This window comes from Scatophagus argus, chromosome 12, assembly GCF_020382885.2.
Source record: "Scatophagus argus isolate fScaArg1 chromosome 12, fScaArg1.pri, whole genome shotgun sequence".
Classification (NCBI taxonomy): Eukaryota; Metazoa; Chordata; class Actinopteri; family Scatophagidae; genus Scatophagus; species Scatophagus argus.
Window position 1 is genome coordinate 8,195,058 of NC_058504.1, and position 23,200 is coordinate 8,218,257.

General features: G+C 41.3%; 1 protein-coding gene across 4 annotated transcripts in view; it reads right to left on the reverse strand.

The window, feature by feature from the left end:
- Nucleotides 1–315: 315 nt before the first annotated feature.
- The window catches only part of pcdh19 (protocadherin 19), a 53,736-nt gene continuing 30,851 nt past the window's right edge, over nucleotides 316–23,200 (reverse strand). For all 4 annotated transcript variants that reach the window (XM_046406190.1, XM_046406191.1, XM_046406189.1 and 1 more), the window contains exons 4-5: nucleotides 22,404–22,576; nucleotides 316–2,972 (exon numbers count right to left, since the gene is read on the reverse strand). In XM_046406190.1, coding sequence (XP_046262146.1) covers nucleotides 2,413–2,972; nucleotides 22,404–22,576 — 733 coding nt within the window. In that variant the 3' untranslated portion in view covers nucleotides 316–2,412. The remainder of the gene's footprint in view (nucleotides 2,973–22,403; nucleotides 22,577–23,200) is intronic.

Below are 23,200 nucleotides of genomic sequence, written 5' to 3' on the forward strand. Positions count from 1 at the left end.
GACAGAGGGGTGAAAAATGTTAATAAATAGCAAAGTTGATGGCTGACCTCCTTGCAAAGGCAGCCCTCAGAAAACTTAATCCAAGTCAGCCATCTGTTGCAAAGGGAAACCACCCACCCAGAGCCCTGATGGTTAAATACTTTATGCACAAATAAGTCCGAAAATTGTTTTATCCTCTTGTAAAAAATGAGAAAAATCTGCACAGTAATTCCAATATCATTAGAATGTATAATTACTTATACAATTAGTGTAGAATTCAAATTCAGGACAACTTTAAAGATGACCTATAAGTAAAGACAAGGAAACAAAGCAGAGAACATTTAATAGTTTAATTATAAGCTGCTGTTTACATTCAGTGAATTTTCCGATTTTCATGTTGCCAGAAGCCATGGGTGAGACCAGCAAAACATTCAGCTACAAGATCTAGTTTGTTGTATGCAATTTGACCATTTTCATTCATATTTTTCCACGTTGTACATAGTTTACTGCAAAGCAACATAAAACCACATTGCTGATGTGCAACACGGTTCTTCCAAGACCTCAGTTCATTCAAACATGATTCCACCCAGTCTGTCGCTGTGATGCTTGTAGAGTCCTGTTAAGCACTCTGGTCTCAGCTCTGTCTTTGACATCAGCTGAACACAGATGGCACAGGGTGACAGCAGTGCTGAACAAAGCTAGTCTGCATGTCCAAATGTCCTCAGCTGAAGCTGAGAAAGTCTTGTTTAAACTTGACTGGACCCAATAGGAATGTCGTCTCATTAGACAGATAAAAGGTGGAACCCTGTTACCAGCTTGAAGAACACCTTCTATCTTTTATCTTTAAGGTTTTGCTTGCATCTTTTTTTGGTTTCTTTTGCTATCTCACTCTAAGCTCATTGAACTGACACACTAATGTTGGTGCTGATATCGCTTTTTTTTTTTTTTGTTGTTGTTGTTTTGTTTTTTTGTTGTTGTTTTTTGTCTTTTTGCATTTTATAGTAGCCCACACAGAAACTTGATGGCACAAGAACTGACCAATAAGAAACTCTTTACAACAAGGTAGACTGCAACAGTTGCCAGGGGTCACACAGTAAACAAAAAATAATCCAAGTTCATTTTGAAAATAAGAAACAAATCAAGTTCAATATAAAAGCAAAAGACAAATGAACAAAAGCAAGTTAATTTCAAGTATAACTTACTCATAAAATAACTACACAGCATTAAATATTCTCATTATACATTTTTAAATTATTTATAAAATATATTTTGGCATATATGTTTTTTTTATTTTTGTGTTTGTGTAACAAACGCTACTGTAGCTTCAGTTCAACACCAATGTTTATTTGTTTTTTTTTCTCTTGAAACAAAACATTAAAGGGATTGTCACATAACAACGGGTTATTAAAAATGATAATAGTAAACCCAATAGAGAATTTCACATAGCAAGACATGAGTGACGATCCCTTCTATCCTAGCCCCATAGTCAAAAGTCAAAAAAAGTACAAGACCAGAGCACAAAGATCTAATTTGTGCTCCACTGGCTACAATCAAGGTTGGGCACAGGAGTTTTCAAAAGCAAGTCTTTTTTTTTCATACAACTCAATTTCAACACAAGGATCTGTCTGTCCCACTTCCAGTGTTCAGAGAGGCTGGGCAGATAGCGAGAGTTCATTTAGCTCCATCCTTGATAAAGTATAAATACTGTAAAGACCTCACAGTCTGATGACACTAGGACGTCCTCAGGGATACACAGAGAAAGTTTCTCTTATTAGTCTGGGAAGGGGGTGAATGAGACTGAAAGGCCTCTCTTTCCACTTGTTGGATGCACTGAAAACTGTTGAAGGGGTAAATAGAGGATATTTTTAGATGAATCCTGTGTATGTCTTTTGTCATTTATTACATTGATGAAGCTCACTATACAAAGGAACAAAGAGCGATTTTGGCAGCTAGACCAAACTGCAAAACCAAACAAGGCAAATATCAGTTTGTGATACAAAAGTAGTTCAAAAGGCATTACTGTACTTAAGAAGTGGCACCTCAGGTGTCCAAACACATTGTGTCCTGCTTTGGCGCGAGGGCGGGAGAGCTCCTCTGGCCATGTCCATGCAGTCAACAGTAACCTGCCTGTCCACTGATTGCAGACTGATAGAAAGAAAACGAAACAAAAAGCAAACAAGGAAAAAGTACTGCGACTACAACAAAGCCACATCCACTACCTCGGCTTGAGCACACAACTAGCTGCAGCAAACTACAGTTCATCATCCATAGCCACAGCTGGTTCTTGAATATTGTATACTGCAAATGGGTGTGTCTCTCTCTAATTCCAGAGCCTGACTTTGTTCTGTGTACACACAGCTATTGCGGGTTACATATATGTGAGTTTACACTGTATGTGTGTATGCATGTTGGTGTGTGTCATAGAGAAGCTCGCTAAAGCACAATGTCCTTCAGGCGCTTGCTGCTGGGGGATTCCTTGTCTCGGCCATCGTGGAGCAGCGTGTTGATCTCCCTGACAGCTGGCTCACTGTCCTTCCCCTCCGGCTGCCGCAGCAGGCTGTGGTTGGCGATTCGCTCTGCGTCACGGCATTTCAGCGTGTTGTAGGCAGATGACGGCTTGGACACGGGGCTCTTCAGGTGCACAGGGGAAGTGATGGGGCTGGCTGCCTCACGCCCATTGCCAGCTTCACGGATAGCCCCTCCATTGGCCTTGGGGCTACACACCTGAGACTCCTGAGTCCGCTTTCCCTTTATCTCTCCCCGTTCCACGTCCTCAGGCCCATCCTTGCCGAAGGTGGCAAAAGTCCTCTTGGTGGTGCCATCCTCATAGTGGGGCACATCCACTGTGGTGGCCTCAATAGACAAAGCGATGACATTACGGGCATGCTCGGGTGACTTGGCACGTGCTGGGACCGGGACACGGGGCATCCAACAGCGGTCAGAGTGGCCCAGGATGCGACACTCATCCTGGCAGTGAAAGCCTTCACTGGTATCTGTGCAGGGGACAAACAGAAAACATGACTGTTAATTTTGTCTGCAAGTATAATTTTCAACTTTTATGCTCATTTACACACAGCTTTCAACTTATTTTTTTCTCCTGCATGACCATAATTTGATTTAAGACTGTTGCACCAGTCATGAAATAATAACATAACAACAACAATAAATTAAATCCTGTTCTGCAGAGCATTTCTGAATGCTCTGCTTTCACTTGAAATGCATTTCTGCACCTGCTCAAGACTGTTGTCACGTTTACACTGCTCACTGATAGCTACAGCTTTATGTTTGAGGCATTTCTAATATTTCAATTAAATTATGTATTGTTGAATAAAAAGTCCATTTACAGCTCTTGTATAACTGGGTTTTCTGTATCAACACTAGATAAAAGCCAGGTTTAAACAGTGCAATCAGATATCTCACAGAGAGAGATACCAGACGAGTTGTGGTGTTGTTGCCTGGTTCATCTCTCTCTCCCTCTCTGTCTCTGTCATCTGGCGCCGAGTTATAAATATGTAATGATGTTTAACGCTAGAGTGAAAAGAAGATTTGCCTGACTCTGTATAACTGTCTTCTTTTGTAGAGGGGATGGACTTTCGAGAGAATTTTTGCAAGGTAACAAAAACAACTCTTACTCAGATTGGTTCTTGTAAGTTTTCTGTCATATGTTTTAATTCACAAACACACTATGTGCACTCTGCCTGACTCTGAGTGCCATGTTGCTCAAACTGTTTTAAATCCATAGATTATTTCGCCTGTCTTCTGAAAATTTGAGAAGAAAAAATGTTGATTGTGATAAAACAGATATCCAGCACGCACAAATTATTTTAAAAATCCCCAAATCCCTCTCTATGCCACCGTGCTGTCATGTTTTCCACCTGCCTCACAGATACGCAGTGACATTTCTGCACTTCCCTACTGCTTGTCTGACTCCTAGCAACAGCCATGCTCGGTTCCAAAGACCCAAGGTGACAAGAGGGGATTGTGAGAGGGATTGCCATCGACCCAAATGCATACGCTTACATCTGGCAATCGCAGCTTGACAGATCACCTAATTAAAATCACTAATGATCTGTTTTTCTCCCTTCTTTCCTGCACTCATGAGAGGCACCTCTGCTTAGGCCCTCAGGAATCGATATTTAAAGATCGGAGACAGACTTTTCAGGGGCAGATATGCCAGAGGTGTCTCTCGTAAAATATAATCTGATGAAACTGACAGATAACACGGTGACTAAATGACTGAATGAATGAGTAAAGGGTATCATGAGCTGTTTTAACTCACATATGGGAAAGTGAGTTCTGTGGGATACAAAGGCTGAAAACACAAACACCAGCCAAAAACATACAGATAATGAGTGTCCGCTGTCCACATGAATGCTTCATAGTGTCGCAGAGTGTCTAATTGCACACACTGACACACACAGACATGGCATTCTGCAATAAATGCATATTGAAAGGTCAGCTTACAATGGATGTCATTGTAATAAGCATCTAATATGTAGTCTACAGTTAAAACACTTAAGTGCAAGCTAATGTCTTCTCTCTTCTCTCTCTTTTTTAAATATCTTACATATATCATAAATATAAATATCTAAAAATGATACTGCCACACACATTATCCATACTGCAGCACAAGTAAGAAGTTTTATGACATCTCTATGCAGCTCAAATCATTTGAGGCTGAAATCTTTCCACCAGTTGCACTTCCGTACATATTTAAATTTGCATGAATGCTGATTGGTCCCAGGGACTGCAGTGGTGACAATCAAGGAGATAAAAGGCATGAAGCTGGTAGTTTTTGCTGAAAGAGAAGGGATCCAATCAGAATGTAATAATGTAATCACAACAGGCAGACTTTTACCAGGTACGAGGAACATAATGGAGGCCAATACGTGAAATAAAATGCCTACATGCTGTTGTTTTTAATTATATGTAACAGCTTTCTATGTTGAATTTAAGCCTTTTTTTTGTCGCCTTTGATAAAGTACTAACAATAAAATGCTTTAGGCAGTTAATATTTCAGACAAAGTAACAATATAAATTATATTTGGAAACATTATATTTTAGGACTTGCTGGCACTGGAAAAACTCCCAAGCTTGTTCTTGTAAAACTTGTATGGTGACAACTCTACATTTAGTTAACTGAAATTTCTCCCCAAATCTTGTTTGGCATGTTTGACAAAGTAGATCTTTTTCTCCACTGATTAAAGATTTACAAGCATGTTGGTAATGAATGCAATTTCCTCTAAATACTTTGGCTTTTTACTGTAGCCTGAAGCACTTTCTAAAGCATGAAAAGCCTTGAGGCACAAAGAAATACACACAAGTTGTATGCTCTCTACTTAGCAGTGCATGCATATGCAGTGAATACCATTTTCTCTCCTTTCCTTCAGGGGTCTATGGGAGAGCAACTGGGTTGTAAATGACATTGTTATGAAAGCCAAGTACCATTAACACTCACACATCCTGCCTCTGCTCAGAGCTTCATAAAACGCAGATGTTGCTCTAAAAGACCCACAAAAAATGAAGAAGACAAAATTTAAATGAAAAAAGTGACAGGCCATCGACCTCCAACAAAACACAATCTCCTCCATTTCCAATAAACGAGCAAACTGTGATAGTAAGAGATGAATTAATGGCTTTTACAGCAGTACTTAAGTTTGGAAGTCAACAAGTACAGAATAGAAGACAGTGAAGCTTCTCCTGCTCTGAATGTGTATTCAGTGTCATCAGGAAAATAAGCTCGCCATTCAGTTCCAGGAGCAGACTTAACGTACAGTACAGAGCAGGATGTCACTGGGAACATTTCCTATCTACGATTTAATACATATTAATTACTGAGGGAGCTCCACTGGGAGGTGGAGGCTTCCTGTGTTCTTTAGTGTCCCACATTTAAAATACAAACAGTCTAATGGTACCAGAGGCAAATCCATGTACCAAGTAGCATAGCGCTGCTATGAAATCATACCTACTGCTCTTTAAGTGAAAGACCGGCAAAGGCACTGGGGAGCACTTTATAAATGTATGTACTGATGTAAATGGCATTGAAAAATAATAAATATTGCCACTTCAAATGTAAAAGCCAATTTCTCCCGATGGTGCTGGCCATGTTTTCTGTTTGTATACCTGGAATAGCATCACTTTGCATCAGCATGGAGAGAAAACCCACACGTTGCCTGCCATTTCATCTTGCATGTGCAGCCTGCCAGCAGCCAATTCAATTCTGTCTCTTTCCCTCAATCAGATGAAGGCATCTTAACTTAAAGTTGCAACGAATCTTCAGCTTCAGCACGGGGATACAACAACCTGACAAGTTCGTTGCACACCATACCTTTGTGCACTGCATATAATGATCCCTTCAAGTCATGCACCTGCAAATGCTATTTAGTCATTGCTAATGTAGCAAAAAAACAACAAAAAAAAAAAACAACAACAAAAAGAGGAATCAGCAAAAGACAAAAAAGGGAAGGCATGTGTTCACTGAAAGAGGCAACTCCCTGAAAAACTCCCTGAGGTTTGGCCAGCTATTTTACATTCTGTTTGGCTAACACATGGTGCCTGGCTTGGAAAGCAAAGGCGCTTTTCCCTCCAAAAGTAGCGCACACAGCCTCAAGGTTGAAAACAATGATGTAATCCTCTAAAATAAGTGTTAGCAGCCACAAGATACAGAAGGTCAGACTAGAGGACCAGAGACAGGGTTGAGTAGATGTGAACCCAGATTCAGGTGACAAAATCTTCATTCTGCATTTCTTAGTCTAACTGGAGCCATATGGCGATGGGGACTCGCAGTATGACACAATTCAGTCAGTTTGGTTTTATAGCATGACAAACCCTAAAAAGAATTGGGAAGAACAGTGTGGCACGATAAATCATTTCTCCAAAGATTGTCTGCAACTTTTGACTTAAACTACTTTTTTGTATTTCTTCTGTATGCTGACATTTTTTGTTGTAACAGTAATAACGAATGTCCTGATTCTGTTTGTCATATTAAAATAGCTATTCCTAAACGGACAGCCAGACAGTATAATGTAGATGTTACTGTGATGTAGCTGTTATGAAAACAAATAATTTAGAGAAACTCAAACCAAGATATACTTTACTTGTGGCCTGCACAGACTTCACCGATTACCTTTGATTTCCCTTGTTTTCCTTTTTCTTTCCTTGCCATCTTTGATATTAAACCCCATCAAAATGCTGTGACAAAGCTATAAAATACAGCCTGTCTGTTTTCTGAAAAGACAATTATTCTGCTCTGGTGTTGAAATAGCTAACAGAAACTTTGACATTACACTTTGTGTCTCTTTTCTTTGCTGAGAAAGAGGACTGGTATAAAATCCAAAAGAATTCAATCCACAGAAAATGAAATAAATGTGGCCACAGTCCTGATGACCCTTTCTGAGAACACCCTGGGAACCAAAACTCCTGTTGTCTGACTGGTGAAAAGAGGGATTTCTTTTACTGTGAAAATTCCATCTACTTTTTTGCTCTCATCTTGGTGCATCTTTGATAGTGAGATGGCTGTTTTCTAATTGCTCTCCATATTAATTTTCCATGCTGGCAGTCACATGGCAAAGATTGATTAAACCTAAATTGTTACTACAGAGTCTTCATGAATCCTGTGATGCAGAAGCTGAAGAAAGTATCACAGGAGAGGAAATATTCAAAAAATATGGCACCAGCAGAATAGATAGTTGACGGCTGGTTGGTGCGCAGAGTCCAAATAGTGCTTGAGACCTAACAGATTTGGTCCTGCCTGATCCAAACGCCAGGGATGGAGCTTAACATCTAGTCTGCCCTAACTAGAGCAGAGGGCAGTTTTACGGCCAGCTGAGGCTGAGACTTGGCCAAGTAGCCTCCTACACTACTCACTAGGGAGAGTCCAAGCACTTCTGTCATCCCAGCAAGCCAATTCAGTCTGTGGGCCATAAATCAGCCTCGAGGCCTGGCTCCTGTGGGAGCAGCAAGATGGAGTGTGATGGTCTTGTTTTTACAAACAGTAGAGGGGCACCCTTACTGCGCCACGCAAGCCATCATTCTCTACACAGCACAGAGTCCTCTCTTTCTCCCAACAGCATCTGGTTCAGTCACATCAAGCTATCTCCCTCAACACCTACAGATTCATCCCTCACAGCTCCCCGCACAAGCCCATCCTTTATGCTTCCCCTCCTTCTGTTCTCCTGCTTCATCTCATCAGTGCTGCAGTCTCACGTACATTGGTGTAATTAAATAAATCCTTCACCCAAAAATCTCTCCCTCTCATTTCTGCCCATCTGACCAGATTTTCTTCTACTCTCTTAGTCAAATATTTATTGTCAAGGAAATTATCCTCACCAGGGAGGCCTTGTTAGCTCTATCATATGGCTGGTGAAACCAGAGGTTCATGTGGCCCTGGTTCTATTCTTAAGCATCAGCATCAGTCAGTTTATCAATAACAAATTCACTGTCTGATCCATCCAGCACTGCGGAGTTTGTCACACATTTTTGACTTCCAGCAGGCCTGCCCCTCCTCCCAAAAGCTGATGCAAAATGTTAAGTTAACTTAATTGTGACCCAGTCTTATAATCACTATACTTTTCTATTTGTTAATAATTGTTTTAAAAGCTAGCAACAGTTCAAGCCAAATTCTGTAAATGTTTACTTCCAGTGTGAATGTGGTGTGTGTATGTGTGTATTCCCTCACTTGCTGCTGGCCCATCCATGCCTGTGTTCTGCAGCAGGTCTCAGTATAAAGAATGAATTTCCAAACTGTTGTTGACAAACAATGCACTCGCTTCTAAATTGGTACAAACAGCATCTGTTTAACAGCTGTGTAACAGCAGCGGGAGGGAAAAAAAGCAATCACTATGCTCTTTTATAAATCACTATGTCATCACAGAGCACTGTTTTGCTCAAAAGCAGGACCACTAGCCAACGGACTGCTTGATGTAGTGGGAACTGTGCGAGCTGGTTGTCATAATGACATACATGAGTGGGCTGATTTCAGTGCCCTGGCAACAAATACTATTTTGTTGAGAGGATTCTCTAACCTTATTGTGCCCTGCTCCTGCCATCACTGCCTCCTAGAGGTTTCAGTGTCTCAGTAACAGTTTTGCAGTTTTGCAAGGCTCTAGAAACACCTTTGGTTATTATCATGACAAATGTGAGGCTTGGAGGAGCAGGATTTACAATGGTCAGGTCTTAAATGATCTGGAGGTTTTAAGATCATAATTCATGCCCTGGTTTTCGTACAGCACATGAGCCAGTGATTGTTTGCCTCTCTCAACATGCACTCTGGACTGGATTTCACCCAGGCAAATGGGCAAAAATACCTAGGATGAACCTGGCTAAACAGACAAACAGAAGCTCCACAGAGGTTCCCAGGATAGGCAACAGCATCAATACAACACACATATGTGTCCAGCAAATATAAACAATTCTCTGGGAAGGCCGCACCACCAATTCAGGAACATGTGGATGTGAATGTGTTTTGCAACTATGAAAGAAACAAAGCACTTGAGTTAAAACACAATGGTTGTACTTAGACTTTCATTTGACAAAGATGTCAAGTTATGTAGTACCCACAGTACCCAAATGGTGCCAGAAAATAAAATCATATTTTATTGTGAATACGTTATGATGACGGGAGGCAGTTCATTACATGTATTTTGGTTTAATGTTTAAAGTTTTATACATACAGCTAATAACTACAAAGAACTTGTAATATGTCAGTGCCTTTCCTGTGCTACAAGATAATGATGCTTCCCATATAGCTGTCACTGGAACAAGAAATCAGCTTAATAACTTTGTGGTAGTAAATTAGATAATTTTGTGCCCATATATAATATTTCCAAGAAAAACTAATCAGGTAATTCAGTGATGGATTTCATCAGGGAAAATTCATCTTTGAGAAGTGTTTTAAAAAGGATAATTATTTTAAAATATGAAAGATAGAGGATGAAAAAAAGAATCCAATTAAAGTAGAGATGAAGCTGCAACTTGAACTCATCTTTCTCACATAATTTGATATATTTCCAGTTAAAACAGGATATTGTGTGGAAGAATCATACAGGGAGGAATCACTGAAAGCACAAAGAATTTTACTTTTATTTGATTGGAGGTACATTTTGTAGATTTTTGGTAAAAGAATTGCTATACCTACTGGATCAGTGGTGGTTACCGATATTGATGCTACTAAAACAGATAAGTTTTAAAGCTACTGCTATGTGGAATATTTGTCATTGTGTTGAGTTCTTGTCCTTAACAACAATTGCCACTTTAATTCTTCGGTAAGTGATAGATGATAGAAAGTCATCTAACCTGCAATTCATATTCTGTCACATGCAGAGTTTTGAAATGATTCAAGCTGCAAGCCACAGATACTGTCTTTAATGACGAGAGTTAATAAATGTCATTTAAAAAACAATCTTAAAAATGCAGTCGTTCAGACTGATTACTTTCATGCTTCGTTTTAGTTTTTGACTTTGGGTGTGGTGTTGTATTGTGATATGATGGACTTCACTATGACAGAGCAAATGTCAAACTTGTCAATTCTCAGCATTCAAATTGCCTGTCTAACGATGGGCTTCAAATTACCCTGTGTTAAGGAGATCCTGACCCACAGCAAGAGTACAATGCATTCCCAAAACTCAGCACAGAAGGCTGCTGGTGTCCCAGTTGCAGACCTGCTCTCGCTGCCATGCCAGCCAGCCTGACCGCCTGCTTCTGTCTGCTTGGCCCGTTTCCTCTACAATGCATCAGCAGAGGACATCTTTAAATACAGTAGAACAAATACAGCAATTCTGTGTTTAAGCTTGACCGAGCTAGCAAGCTAATTTGCTCCTAAACCCTTGAGTATGAGAAATGAAAGGGGGGCAGAAACAGACTCCTAAAATTACATCTGTGAATGGGGTTCTGGGGTAGAGTAAGGCTATGTAGGGAGCAGGAGTGGAGAAGTGAAGTTGAGCTGACTTACAGATGGCAGTGTTGTGGACTGTGATCAATTATGTCACATCTGTGAGGAAAAAAACTGTGTCTTATGTTAGGTGAGCCCCTGAGATCACTGTATCTAATCCCTAAATCAGGAGTGACAATACATACATTTCTTAACTGAATCAAACTAGAATAAATCTCTTTTAAACAAGCGTAAATTGCAGCAATTTAAATAGCCCAAAGAAAAAAGAACCACTGTGAATGTCAGGGAAATATAACACTGAATGAGAGAAAACAATGCTTTGTGTGGCACAGAGCCTTTCTCTAACAATCAAGAAGTCCAAGATTTATATTTGTGATTTCACATTTCATCCCCACACTCAAAAACTAATGAATCAAGTGTGGGGAAATGGTTTTGTAATTTAAAGGTTTTGAGCAATCTATAACCCATAAAGATCCTAGAGAAACTATTATATTCTCACCTCTGCCATAAATCGACATTTCTTCTTTTTTCCTTTTTGATTATTTTTTTTCCTTTCTCAAGTGCTATTTCTATTAGCCTGAAATAAACACAATACTTCAGCGCCTGTCAGTGTGTCGAGCTCCAAACAACTGGGGACATGCCAAGCAGCATACCAATATATTAGGATTTTGACCCTCCTTCTCTGTGAGCTTCAGCTTTGCCTCAAAAGAGTGGCCTTGCATAATTAATATAATGTGGCTTCTCATTCAGTCATGTTCAATTTGTGTCATCCAAGACTATGTGTTTTATATTCTATTTTATCTTGTCGCAGAAGCACCAGCACGGCTCTACTTTCTCTCTCTCTCTCTCTCTTTCCTATTTTTCTTTCCTTAAAACAATTCTACATTCCTGACAATTTTAACAATCTCTGGAAGTAGGACACTGCTACATGGTGTGTGTGGTGGTATGCAGTGTGATGGTATTGCACAAATATATGCAATTAGAGGGGGTGGGCCACATTGAGACAGCAATCATGATTTGAAAAGACAGTCCAGCCCCTGTCTCAGACTAAAGCAGATTGACATCCATCCAGCAGTGTCACTCGGGGACGTGTAGAGAAAAAAAAAATGGAAAGGAAAGGAAAATGCAGCGAGAACCTTGCTCTGTTAAGATACCTTAGATTTACACCTATTGAGCAGAGGAAATGCAAGAATAAGGGCTTTTTAATGTTCTGTTTCCCTGACACAAGGACCATTTTGTTTGCCTTCTGGGAGGCATGTTGTTTTTCTCCCAGTTTCTCCACTGTTCACCACAGTGAGGTCAGCACCATATACCACTTAATATCAGACAGTCAGAACCAATGTCTATAGCATTAGCCACCCACCCACCTCTGTTACTCTATATAGAGGATTGTCAGTGGTAAGGCAGTCCATAAAAAGACATGCAGACTGAAAAGAAAGTGGGAGACTGGTTTGAAGAAAAGAAAAGGAACTAATAGGCACATCTTCTCTGATTTGAGGAACACGACTATAGCATACATAAGGATGTTGGCAGGGGTCTGACACAGTGGTAGTAATTGGATTTCTCAGGCCCTGTGCCCACTCATGATAACATGCTGTGCTGTGACATGAAAAGTCCTTATGTGTGGCAAGGGAGCAAGGTGCAGCAGAGTGGAAGTGACAGGTGTCAAAGATCCAATTCTCTCATTCCCTCTCCATCCTTGAGTTCCTTTTCTCTGGAGACACTGGAGGAACAACCTGCCCTGTGGTAAAGCCAAACACCAAGGTTGACATTCAGTTGCAAATCGAAGCTAGTTAAACCTATGTAGAGTGCAGTGGAGGATGGGGAGGGTGAAGGGGAGTAAGGGGAGGAAGGAGGGAGGAAGGAGGGTGGGCGGGTGGGGGCAGGCAGGACTGTGGATAGAAGAGGTCACGGCCTGATTGCTTGCTTTATTTATATTCTGATGCTAATGTGAGCTGAATACAGAAGGAGCACAGGATGTGCTGGATGTGGCTACGATGTGCTGGAGAACACACAAAGGAGCCCGAGACCCCCACTGCAGATCTCACAGAGGACGCTGGGTAGTGCAGCGTCTGGCCACAGTTCCCTTCCTGTCCTCTGCATGCATTCTAGCCTCATCTTTAACGAGGACTGCATGAGAACAGGCACATCATTAAAAAGAGCCACTCTGAGACTTTCCTGTCTGCCATTAAACTTAACTGCCGACCTCTCCCATTACCTTTTATCCTCCCCTTTAAAGAAGTGGGGGACAGCAAGGTTTGAAAAGTCACATTTGGCTGGCAAGATGCATCCATTGACTGAGGTCTGTCCCTAAACCATCCTTGAGAAAAAGTATGTATAGATAGATAGATCGATAGATAGATGCTATAAGGTTACTACTGTAAAAAGATTGTTGTAGTATAAGCATGGTTTACTGACCTGATTTTACCCAATATACTAATATGATATGATAATTTTGTGTAATGCCAAGAAAGATGTGTGGTAGCCTAAAGGAAACATCTTAATAACAGTGTAATACAAAACAGAGGACCTCAGTGAATTGTGTTTTTTTTATGTTGGTAAATTTGCTTTAATTTGATTATCCACCACCGCTAGCTACGCCACACTGTAGAGCACTGCATCCTGTTCAGCTGTTGACCTTTCTTGCACAAGAACATAGTCAAAACGGGCAGAAATTCAACTACGGTCTTTAGCATAACACAGTCATTCAAACTACAGGTCTGCTACTTGAATGTGGTGTCCGGGTTATATGCACCTTACAATTTTGATCATTATACATCTACCTGTAAAGCTCAGTAGTGATATGTGTTTCCTTTTGAGGTCACTGAATATGGGATTAAACAGAGTGTAGAGGCTTTTTTTGGGAGGTTCTTGAATATGAAGACATGTTGAAAGACAAAATCTTGCAGAGACTGGTGTCCGAGAAAAGGTCAAGGGAGACTCTTTGGGTGCAGGTCCCTCCTCTCTCTTACTATGCCTTCACTCTCTCATCAATAGTTTATAATCTGGGTCACTAGCAGCCACAGCGTGCCTCCCACTGTTGAGACCTACTCAAAATGTTGAATTACAACATAGTTAGCTCATCCCTGCAAGGTCATCTTGGGGACAGCAAGGGAACATTGACACTAATTGGTGAATGAAAGATAGTAATGACAGAGGTGATTTGGAGGATTTCTCTTTAACCTCTGTTTAACTTCTGCTGAGTACAAATCCAAAGAGCACATTTCTGCCATGCTGTTTTATGCAGAGAGCTGTGCAAGAAAAATTCTGCATTTCAACGGCTATAAAATGTTAGAGAATAAATTATTCTCACTGAATATACATGAGGAGAGCGGAATATGGAAATATTATAGCTGTATGCCTGAGGTAGTAACCTTTTGTTGCCACAACTGAGGAGGACGACATAACTCTGCATATTCCAGCTACATATTCCGTCTGAGTTATAATGTTGTCAGGAAACAATATGATGAGAACTAAGATAAAAACCAGGGTGGAGATGACAAAGGCATTAAGGGGTACACTGCAATGAAAGAAAAATAGGATGTAGGAAATCTCAAATGGATTAAAGAGGATGGAGGAATAGTGTTTTTCACAGAGAGAGGAAGTAATAGGGGTTAAAAAAAGAATTGCACATTGCTGCAGCACAGGAGCCCCCCCCCCCCTTCTTCCTCCCATACCCCAGCTGCAGTGATAAAAGTCTCTTTGTATTCTGGACAGAAAACTGCAGGCTACAATGTACTTGTCATAAGACAGCTGATTTTCCCCTTAAACAGAGCAGAGTATATTCTTAATCTCTTCTTTCACAGAGAGGCAAGATAAAACAAATGCTTCGTGCCAAAACCTAAAATGTCCAGAAAATTGCTCTTCACTACATGTACGGTGGTGCATGGCTGCAACGGGGCTCCTGCATGTGCAGCAGGTGTGGCTGTATGTGCAATTCCATTCTTTTTTTGTACTTTTCCAAAATTTCTCAGGATCCTTAAATCCCTGCAGTATAGCACTACGGTTCCACTATGAAAGCTCATAAATGGGAGTCAGTGCTACAGGTAATGGAGCTGATTATAGCTATCTGGGCTATGGGCCAGCTGCCAAACTCTGCCCTGCCTGGAGGGAGCACAGGCCGCCTGGTGTCTGATATCCTGGGATTCCTGTAATACAAGCCTTGCTTTGGCAGTGACTCTGTGACTATCCTGCCCACTTCCAGCCACACACTGAGGCTCCTTTGAGTTACTCTGTGTGTATAGTATGTCCTCTTCAGGTTGTTTACTCTACATGGTATCAGTATAGTTGCACCATTTCAGCAACAAGGGCTGTGGTAAGTCATGCTTTTGTAAAGATGTATTAAAGACTCTTGAGCGGAATTCAAGCTGTCACCAGAGGGGATCAGGATCAGGCCTGGAATTAACTGCTATTTTCTGTCCAAGGGGCAGCATGGACAACTTTACTGTTATGCACACAAGTTGCTTTCCTGATATGACAGACAACATTTAGAGAGAAACATGTCTATGGCGCTGACAGGGGAATGTGTGCTCAACTGATTAGTCAGTTTCTGTCAGCCGACCCGCAGCTATCAGAGATACTGCAGCTTCCTCAATAACACTAAAATTCAAAGTTAGGATGGCTGGATCAGTTCGGGGAATGTGTTAAAAAGCGTTAAAAGATACCATGTTGGTGGCATCATATTAACATTGTTCATTTCAGTATATTGCAGTTACTGTCCTGGTTTAACTGCAGCGTGTCCTCCACATTGAACAATAAAATGTGTAATTTTTAATCACTCAAACACTAACATGTTGTCTTGGGTGCACTTTCTGAAACAGCTGATGCTGATGCTATCCTTGGTAGGACAGACTCCTTAAAAACTTAAAATCACATGTAAAATTTCAAGAATCGTTCAAAAACACACTGAATGAAAAGCCTGTATCAGAATTTCTGAATGAAAAAAAGATTTTCCTTTGGCTTCACTGGTGATACGGGCCCCACTGCACTTGTGGGAAGCATGTAAATAAAGAACACTGGTGCCTTTGTTAACCTCTCCTTGTATTAAATTTACATCTTATCTCATAAGATAAAATTATCACTGCAAAATTGAATTCAGGTCAGAATCCATAGCAGCAAGCCCACGTCAAACTGCACAAGATCCTTGTTCCATTAAAGACACACTAAAAGTGAGACTGTCTAAAATGCAAAAAGACTCAGACGGCAAGAATCACTTACAGGTCATGTTGTGACTTCTAGAGAGGATCGAGAAAACTAATAAAAAAATTGACAAAACAATCTAATTTAAGCTATCTTATTAAGATCACAAAGCAATTATAAGTAACACATGTCCATTAGGTGTGTGTGGCTGAAGCACAAATGGAGCTGCAGTCTACTGCAGCCATACAGCCGTCTGTTTTAAACCACGGCTTTATTACTACTTGCTTGGTATTGCTGTGGAGAAGGGGTTATGCCCATGCAGTGACCTCAAAGAATTAAAAACACAATGGTGCGGTTAGGAAAAATGGTTGCTGCCTCAGTTCCTGCAACAAGAACTAGAATCGATTGGTGCCACGAAAGGCGAGGGACTTGAGACAATGCTACAGCTCTGCTGCTTGAATTTCACTCTGTTTTCCCTGCCCATAGTATTTCTCTCTCTTGTGCAATCTCTTCATCTTTTTCCCTCTCTCTTTCCCTTACTGTCTCTGACACACACTCTCAGACAGATTTAAAATTCAGGTACTCACTTCTCTCTTTAATACAGACTCGGCCCCCATCAACTTCAGCACATTACCTGTTCTTAATCTCCCTCCCTCTGTCTGGGATCATCCCGATCCCCCTGTTTTCCCATCTGCTGTCGACTGGGGCCCAGCTTGGCTAGGTGTTCAACAAACAACTGTGATTCACTTGGTTTCTGCGGAGATTATTAACACACCTAGCATGCCACAGCATCATGAATAAGCAATGGATATCCGGAGCCCCATTTTCTCTCTGTGTTTCCTCTTCTCTCTCTCTCTCTCTTGCCCTGCCGCGTTGTGAACTGAATGCCAGGATTGTCTAGAAAATGAGCTGTCAGTGGAGGGCCTGCAATGAGATACATCAGACTCATTGTGAGTCCTAGAAAATAATGAACTATTCCCATTTCTCTCTCTGATATGTTCAATACGCTATCCATGACAAGTGCAGAGAGATAAGCAGTCCCCTCTTGAGCTGATTAAATACACTGGGTATATTCAGAGGAGCTTTGGCAGGACGTGGGTTTGGGGGATGCCATTATGGTATTACAACATTACTATATGCTTTCAGTCTGGTTTGGAGAAGAAGACTTTCTGTATGCATTTTGTGTGCGTGTATGCAGTTGAGGAAGAGCAGCTACAGGCAGTGCTTGTAAAACTGAGAACGGAGAATCAAAACATGTCAAGTATTTTAAGTCCTTCTTCACATCTCTTAACCCTCACGGAATCAACTAAAAAACTAAAAGGATGGGCTTGTGCATGATTTTTAAAGAATTTGTTGATTTACTTATGCAAGTACTGCAAACAAGAGTCCACAGCCAAATTTTAATTTGGAACAGTTTGTGCAGATATATATGCTTCACAGTGGAAGAGAGAAAGAAATTCAGCTTCCCTTTAGGTGATCGGTGTCTTTTGCCTATATTGCCTGGTTCAAAATCAATATTGGTCAGATGGACACAGCTTGAAATGACATTTTATTTCTTTATACTTCCAGAAGTCCCTCCATCGCAGAGGCAAAATCTGCATCTTGGTGGTTCATTACAGACTTCACCACACCTGCCTGTAAGCATTCTCTGGAGTTCGTGTGTGTGTGTGTGTGTGCATGCGCACTCTATCATCCTCAATGCTCGTATTGCACTGAGCTCTTTGTCACTGTCAGCCATTTTACCTCCACCATGGGTTACACATTAGATTAGGTAAATCCAAATCAAAATGGATGGAACCGGTATAGAGTTTGTATGTTAATCTAATCATAAGCCATCACAACGCAACACGTGCTGTTGGTAGCCAAATTCACATTGAGAGTTTGATGCTTAATTCAATCAAATGTTGTTTGAGAATCAGTCAAATCCTCAGGCACATTCACAGTCTGGAGTGAGAGAATGAAAAAAAAAAATCACTCCTACCTGTCAGAGAGTGTTTCCTCTTTTGCTCTTTTTATTTCCTCTTGCTAAGACTGCTTACTAGACTCTCAGCTCATCTCTCCATCTCCATCTCCTCCACACACAAACTCTCCCCCCCACCCCCACCCCCACCCCCCTCGTGTTGTCAGCACAGCCCTGTTCCTCTTGCCTTCCTGATTCTGACACCTGTCAGCATTTTTGTTAGTAGATCAGAGAACTGCAAACTCAAAATGTTCCCGTGTTGAATTTAGGGCAAGTTTTCAGCAGAAACATGTGAGGTGCTTTTACTCTTTCTTTAATTCAACAGGGGAAGGGAACTGCTTGACTGGCACAAAGTTGGGAGATGTGGGTTGGTGATGTTTGCAGTCAGTAGATGGAAACAGAGGAGAAAGACAGGAAGACATATGGAGGGAGAGGGAAAGAGACAGAGGAAAGGTGTGTGTGTGTGTGTGTGTGTGTGTGTGTGTGTGTGTGTGTGTGTGTGTGTGTGTGTGTGTGTGTGTGAAGGGGAGGGGGCTGAAATCAATTAGGAGCAATGAAACCCTGCGGATCTCCTGATGGAAGAAGGGAATACAGAGAAATCTGTGGCCCACGGAGGGGGCTTCCATTCCTGGGCTTCAGCTTCAGGCACACACCCATAGGGAGGCTAACAGATAGATGAGAGATATTCTCCAGAGGTGGAGGCCAAGGAATATGTCAGAATAAAAGAGGCCTGTTCCCTGTTCTGTCTAATTGAGCAGTCTTGGATCCCTCTGAGTCCAACAAGCAAAGAGGAAGGACTTGTTTTTTTTTTATTAATACTTGCATACTGACCTGAAAATAATTCCAAAACCAAGGCTACAAACCTCTAATCCACAAATCGAACAGTGGAAAACGACATCAGGCGCCCCCTGTCCCTCCCGCAGAGATAACTCGAGCAATTTAACAATACATGAATCTTAATCCTTAAAAACCATGGCTCATCCACATCCAGGGAGAATTAAAGTGTGAGCTATGACAATCAAAGGAAGTCGGAAAAAAATAGCTTCGGCTCTCTTTGTCACCAGCCCCCTCGAAGTCTGTTCCCTTGCTTCTCCCTTGACACTAATGGTTCTACAGAGCCAAAGCTAGCATGTCGCACATTTCAAATCCCCCTAACTTCACAGACATGCCCATAAAGATAAAGAAGAATTCATTTTACACAGCTTCTTCTCAGTTTTTACTTACAGCAATATCATCCCTTTTTATTCTATGGGGGGGCATCACATGTTAAAGATAGTCTTTCCTTTATAGATTTCAAAAGATTTAATATAATTTGCTCTTCGGATACTTCCCTAATCTAATTCACTGGGTGAGGATATTTCAGGTCAGGTTTTCAAAAAGAGCACACACGCCTCTTTAGATTCTTGGCAAAGATTCAATGTGGAGGCATTCGCTCAGATTTTAGTCTAAAATCTCTTCACAAGCACTTTGCTGAAAGTTACCTTGGTTGTGGCTGGGGCAGGAATAATGAGCAGTATTCTTAAAACCATAAAAGAAAAAAAAAACCATACTCTGATGGACAAAAGCCAAATATCAAACTATTAAAATGATCGAGAAAGGAAAAAATGGCCACAGTGATTCAGAGATGGGTTAGTTAGCAGCAGTTGCTAATCTCCCACAAATGGATTTCCACATGAAAGCCCACCAAATCATGGGCATGTAGGGTCTTTGTGCTAAGGTAATGGCTTGTCTCCTGGGCAAACAATACCTTTACATTACACTGGGAATGGTAAACATTTGCAGTGTAAAAACCCGAGAGTTTAACCCTTCCTCCTTCCCCTTTCCAGTTTCCTTTTGTTCTTGGCACTTATCAACACAAGAAAACAGAACAATAAAAACACTGGAAAAATAAGGCTGTTCTATCCTCGGCTTGTGCGTGTTGTTGTCCTTTGGCAATTGCAGTCTCTCAACTTGTTTTCTGCTTTAGCTGGCAGGAGAGGCAAACTGTACAACAGAGTTACTCCCAGAGGACATCTTAACAGTGGGGTGTTTAGTGAACATGCCTATTTGTTTTCTGACAATTCCCTCTGTTCACTCAATAGAGCTAGCGGATAGTAGTGTCCATTTTTGTCAATTAAGACAGATGAGCTTAAAGTAAAACCACATTATCACATGACTGTATCCACTGTGCCGTCCTTATATTATACAAACCTCCACTGTTCTATTTCTGCCTTTGTGCTCAAGTCAGGAAAATGAAGGAGGGAAAAGAGGAAGTGAGTGCTCTCCTGAGGAGCCAAAAAAATCTGATGATGTAAAGCCCTCATACAACAAGAGAGACAGATTCAGCTGCGCGCCATGCTGAATCTGCCCATCTCCGTCAGCCCACCATGCCCTTTAACCATGTAATTAGACCGTTGAGAAGGTAATAGAGGGACGATTTCATTTGCCATGTCATTACATTTCTGCACGTGTAAGGATCTTTGGTCAATTCATTTAATAATTATGAACAGCCTCTCATTACTCTCTGGTGTGACCACTGCTGCTGACTGACTTTCAAAACAAAAAGGAGGAAAGAGTCCAGAGGAGCCATTTTGTTAAGTCCTTACTGAGGAGTATTGCTGGACAAAAGCGAGTCTGTAGCTGACGGCAATAAAAAAGGGCCAATAACAAACTATCTAATTGTAATTCAGAACAGATATTTTGTTATCATGTATTTGTTCTGGTCAGAAGAATGGACAGTACTGTCAAACAGCCTCTTGTTCTGTTTACCAGCAATGTGTTGCTGCATTACACATTCAGGTGGCATGCATCCATTTTGCTGAAACAGATACAATCATTGGTGGTGTTAATGAAAAGAAGAACTGCCTCAGAGAGCTCTCCCCACTTGTAATATTGCTCATGTACATCATTTCTAATTGTCTCCAATAATGAGATCCCACTACTTGCAGACCTGTCAGCATGCACAGAAATTTCGCGGGTTGTGAAGTAATTTCAGCTGCCAGCCAATAGTCAGCAAATTCATTTTTCATTTTGTTAATTAACAGAACAAGTCCATTCTAACGGTCACTAAAACTTCCTAACCCTATATATGTCTGTCTGTATCTCCCAGCTATGTCTTAATATGGGTGACGAGCAATGAAAGCATATTGTGTAGGTTGTGTAATGATATTATTTTCCAGTCAAACAACATCAACAGTCAAATTGCTCCAAGTGAAGTGTGCTGTTAGTTAAACATGCCAGGGACCAGACAAGCAAGAGCCTAAACATGTCTATTACTGGTTCGTTAACCGCACCCACACACTTTACAGTCCGCTGATAGATGGAAAAAAATTGATAAATAATTTAAAAATCACATCATCTTCCTTCCTTTATGCATTTTTATAAAGTAGGGTTCCTTTTCGTTATCTCTTGCTCATTAAAATTTCTTCCTTATGTGAGCTGAAGAAGAAGAAAGTACAGTAGTGTGAAAGTAGACAGCCACACTAGGGCAGTGTTAGTAAAAAGGAACAGAAAATTGTGTCAACGATAGCTGGTGGAAGAAAACCTAAATTTGGCACAAGTTCACAAATTGGAGCACAGTGCAAATGTAAAGTTCAGTTACTGTGAGTGGTATCTGTAAGAGCTGTCCTCAAGAGTGGGGCTTTTAAAATAAAACGTCCGGTATTTCCTCCTCGCTCAGAATAAAATTGCTAATGTGAGTCATCCTAAAATGTCTGCAATTTTCACACAAGCTGACTCTCTCACTCTGCTGAGCTGTTGCACCTGTGCATGCGGTGTTTCCTTTGAGCTCAGTAAATACCCTCAGGTGCATATGGTAACATCCTGGCCTGCTCCAGACAGCTTTATCCTGCTCTCTCCACTCCCTCTCCCTGTTACTGACCTGCTCTCTTCCTCAGTCTGACTGGCAGTAGTTAAGAATGAACATGACCCTGACGCTGACTTCTGCCAACCAAGTGGATGTCTTTTTAAACGGTGAGTCAGAAATGAAACATCAACATTAATTCCCTGCTAAATGATCCCACTGAATAATGGATGAGGGCACATGGAGATATGTAGATTTCCACCTTCTACCTTTGTGAGCCTAATTGCTGTCATTCAAGCACATCTGAAGTCAGTCCCACTTTAAGAGCAGACATGGTTACTATCAGTCAATAATGTTGCCTAAGCCTGTATCAAAGGCTAGCCTTAGCTGTCAGAGATCCTTCACATTAGCTGCTCTAGCAGGACATCAAAGGAATAAAAAAAATAAAGATCTTATTCATACTTGCACATCTGAAAGCCCGCAATGGGCATAATGCACCTTAAAAGATGCTCTGGAGGCATAAGAACAAACTCGAGCACACACACAGATACATTCTGGTCTTATCTTCAAACTGCCAAAACACACTCTAAATGTTGGACATTGAAGACCTTTAAATACACACAGCGCACACTCACGTATTAAGCATTTTTTTTTACCTTGGTCCGGCAGCTGGCAAACATTGGGGGGTACAGTCATGTTCAGCACATCATTGACAGCCGTGTCAACATAGTGTCCTCTCTGGACATCGTGTTCACTGTCGGTCTGGTCGCTCTCCTCATGGCCACTGTCCTTCAGACTGTTCCCCTCCAGGTCCTTGAATGTCGATGTGCTACATGCAGGCCAGGAGGGAGGAGAGGAAAATGTTGATTAACTGTCACACCTTCTTCTCACACACGCTCTCCTTTGTCCCCCCCCGTGACTCTGATGGTTTGTGACGAGCTGTCCGTCTTTCCCTCCCTGTCCATTCTTATGTCCTTTCTGTGAGTTCTTTGCCCTTTTAGGTGTTCTACATCCATGAATTCAAAACAGATGCTTGTTTTTTCTTCTTTGTAAGTCTTAGTTAAGCACTACACTTTTACAAAGAGCAAAGCATCTTCACTTAAAATAGAAGGAAGTTCAAGCTCTGTTGAGAGCCCTTTTGGATTAAGCGGACATTTTTCAACTTCACAGATAGTGAGGCAGCTATGGGGTGTTTCAGACAGGGACATCTTGGATGGATGCACTGACTTCAAGGACATCGCATTGAACAAACAGGAGGCACTCACTCACTACAATCAAACAAATACTGCAGTAATCAGGAATTCCTGGAAGGAAGATGGATGTAGGAAACGCTGGAAGCATACAAACTGAGCATCTGTCTTGTTTGGGGCTCACAGTCAATAAAGAGGGTGTGTGTGGTGGTGGTGGTGGGGGGGTATAGTCAACAGCTGCACAGTAACAGCGTGATTTCCCT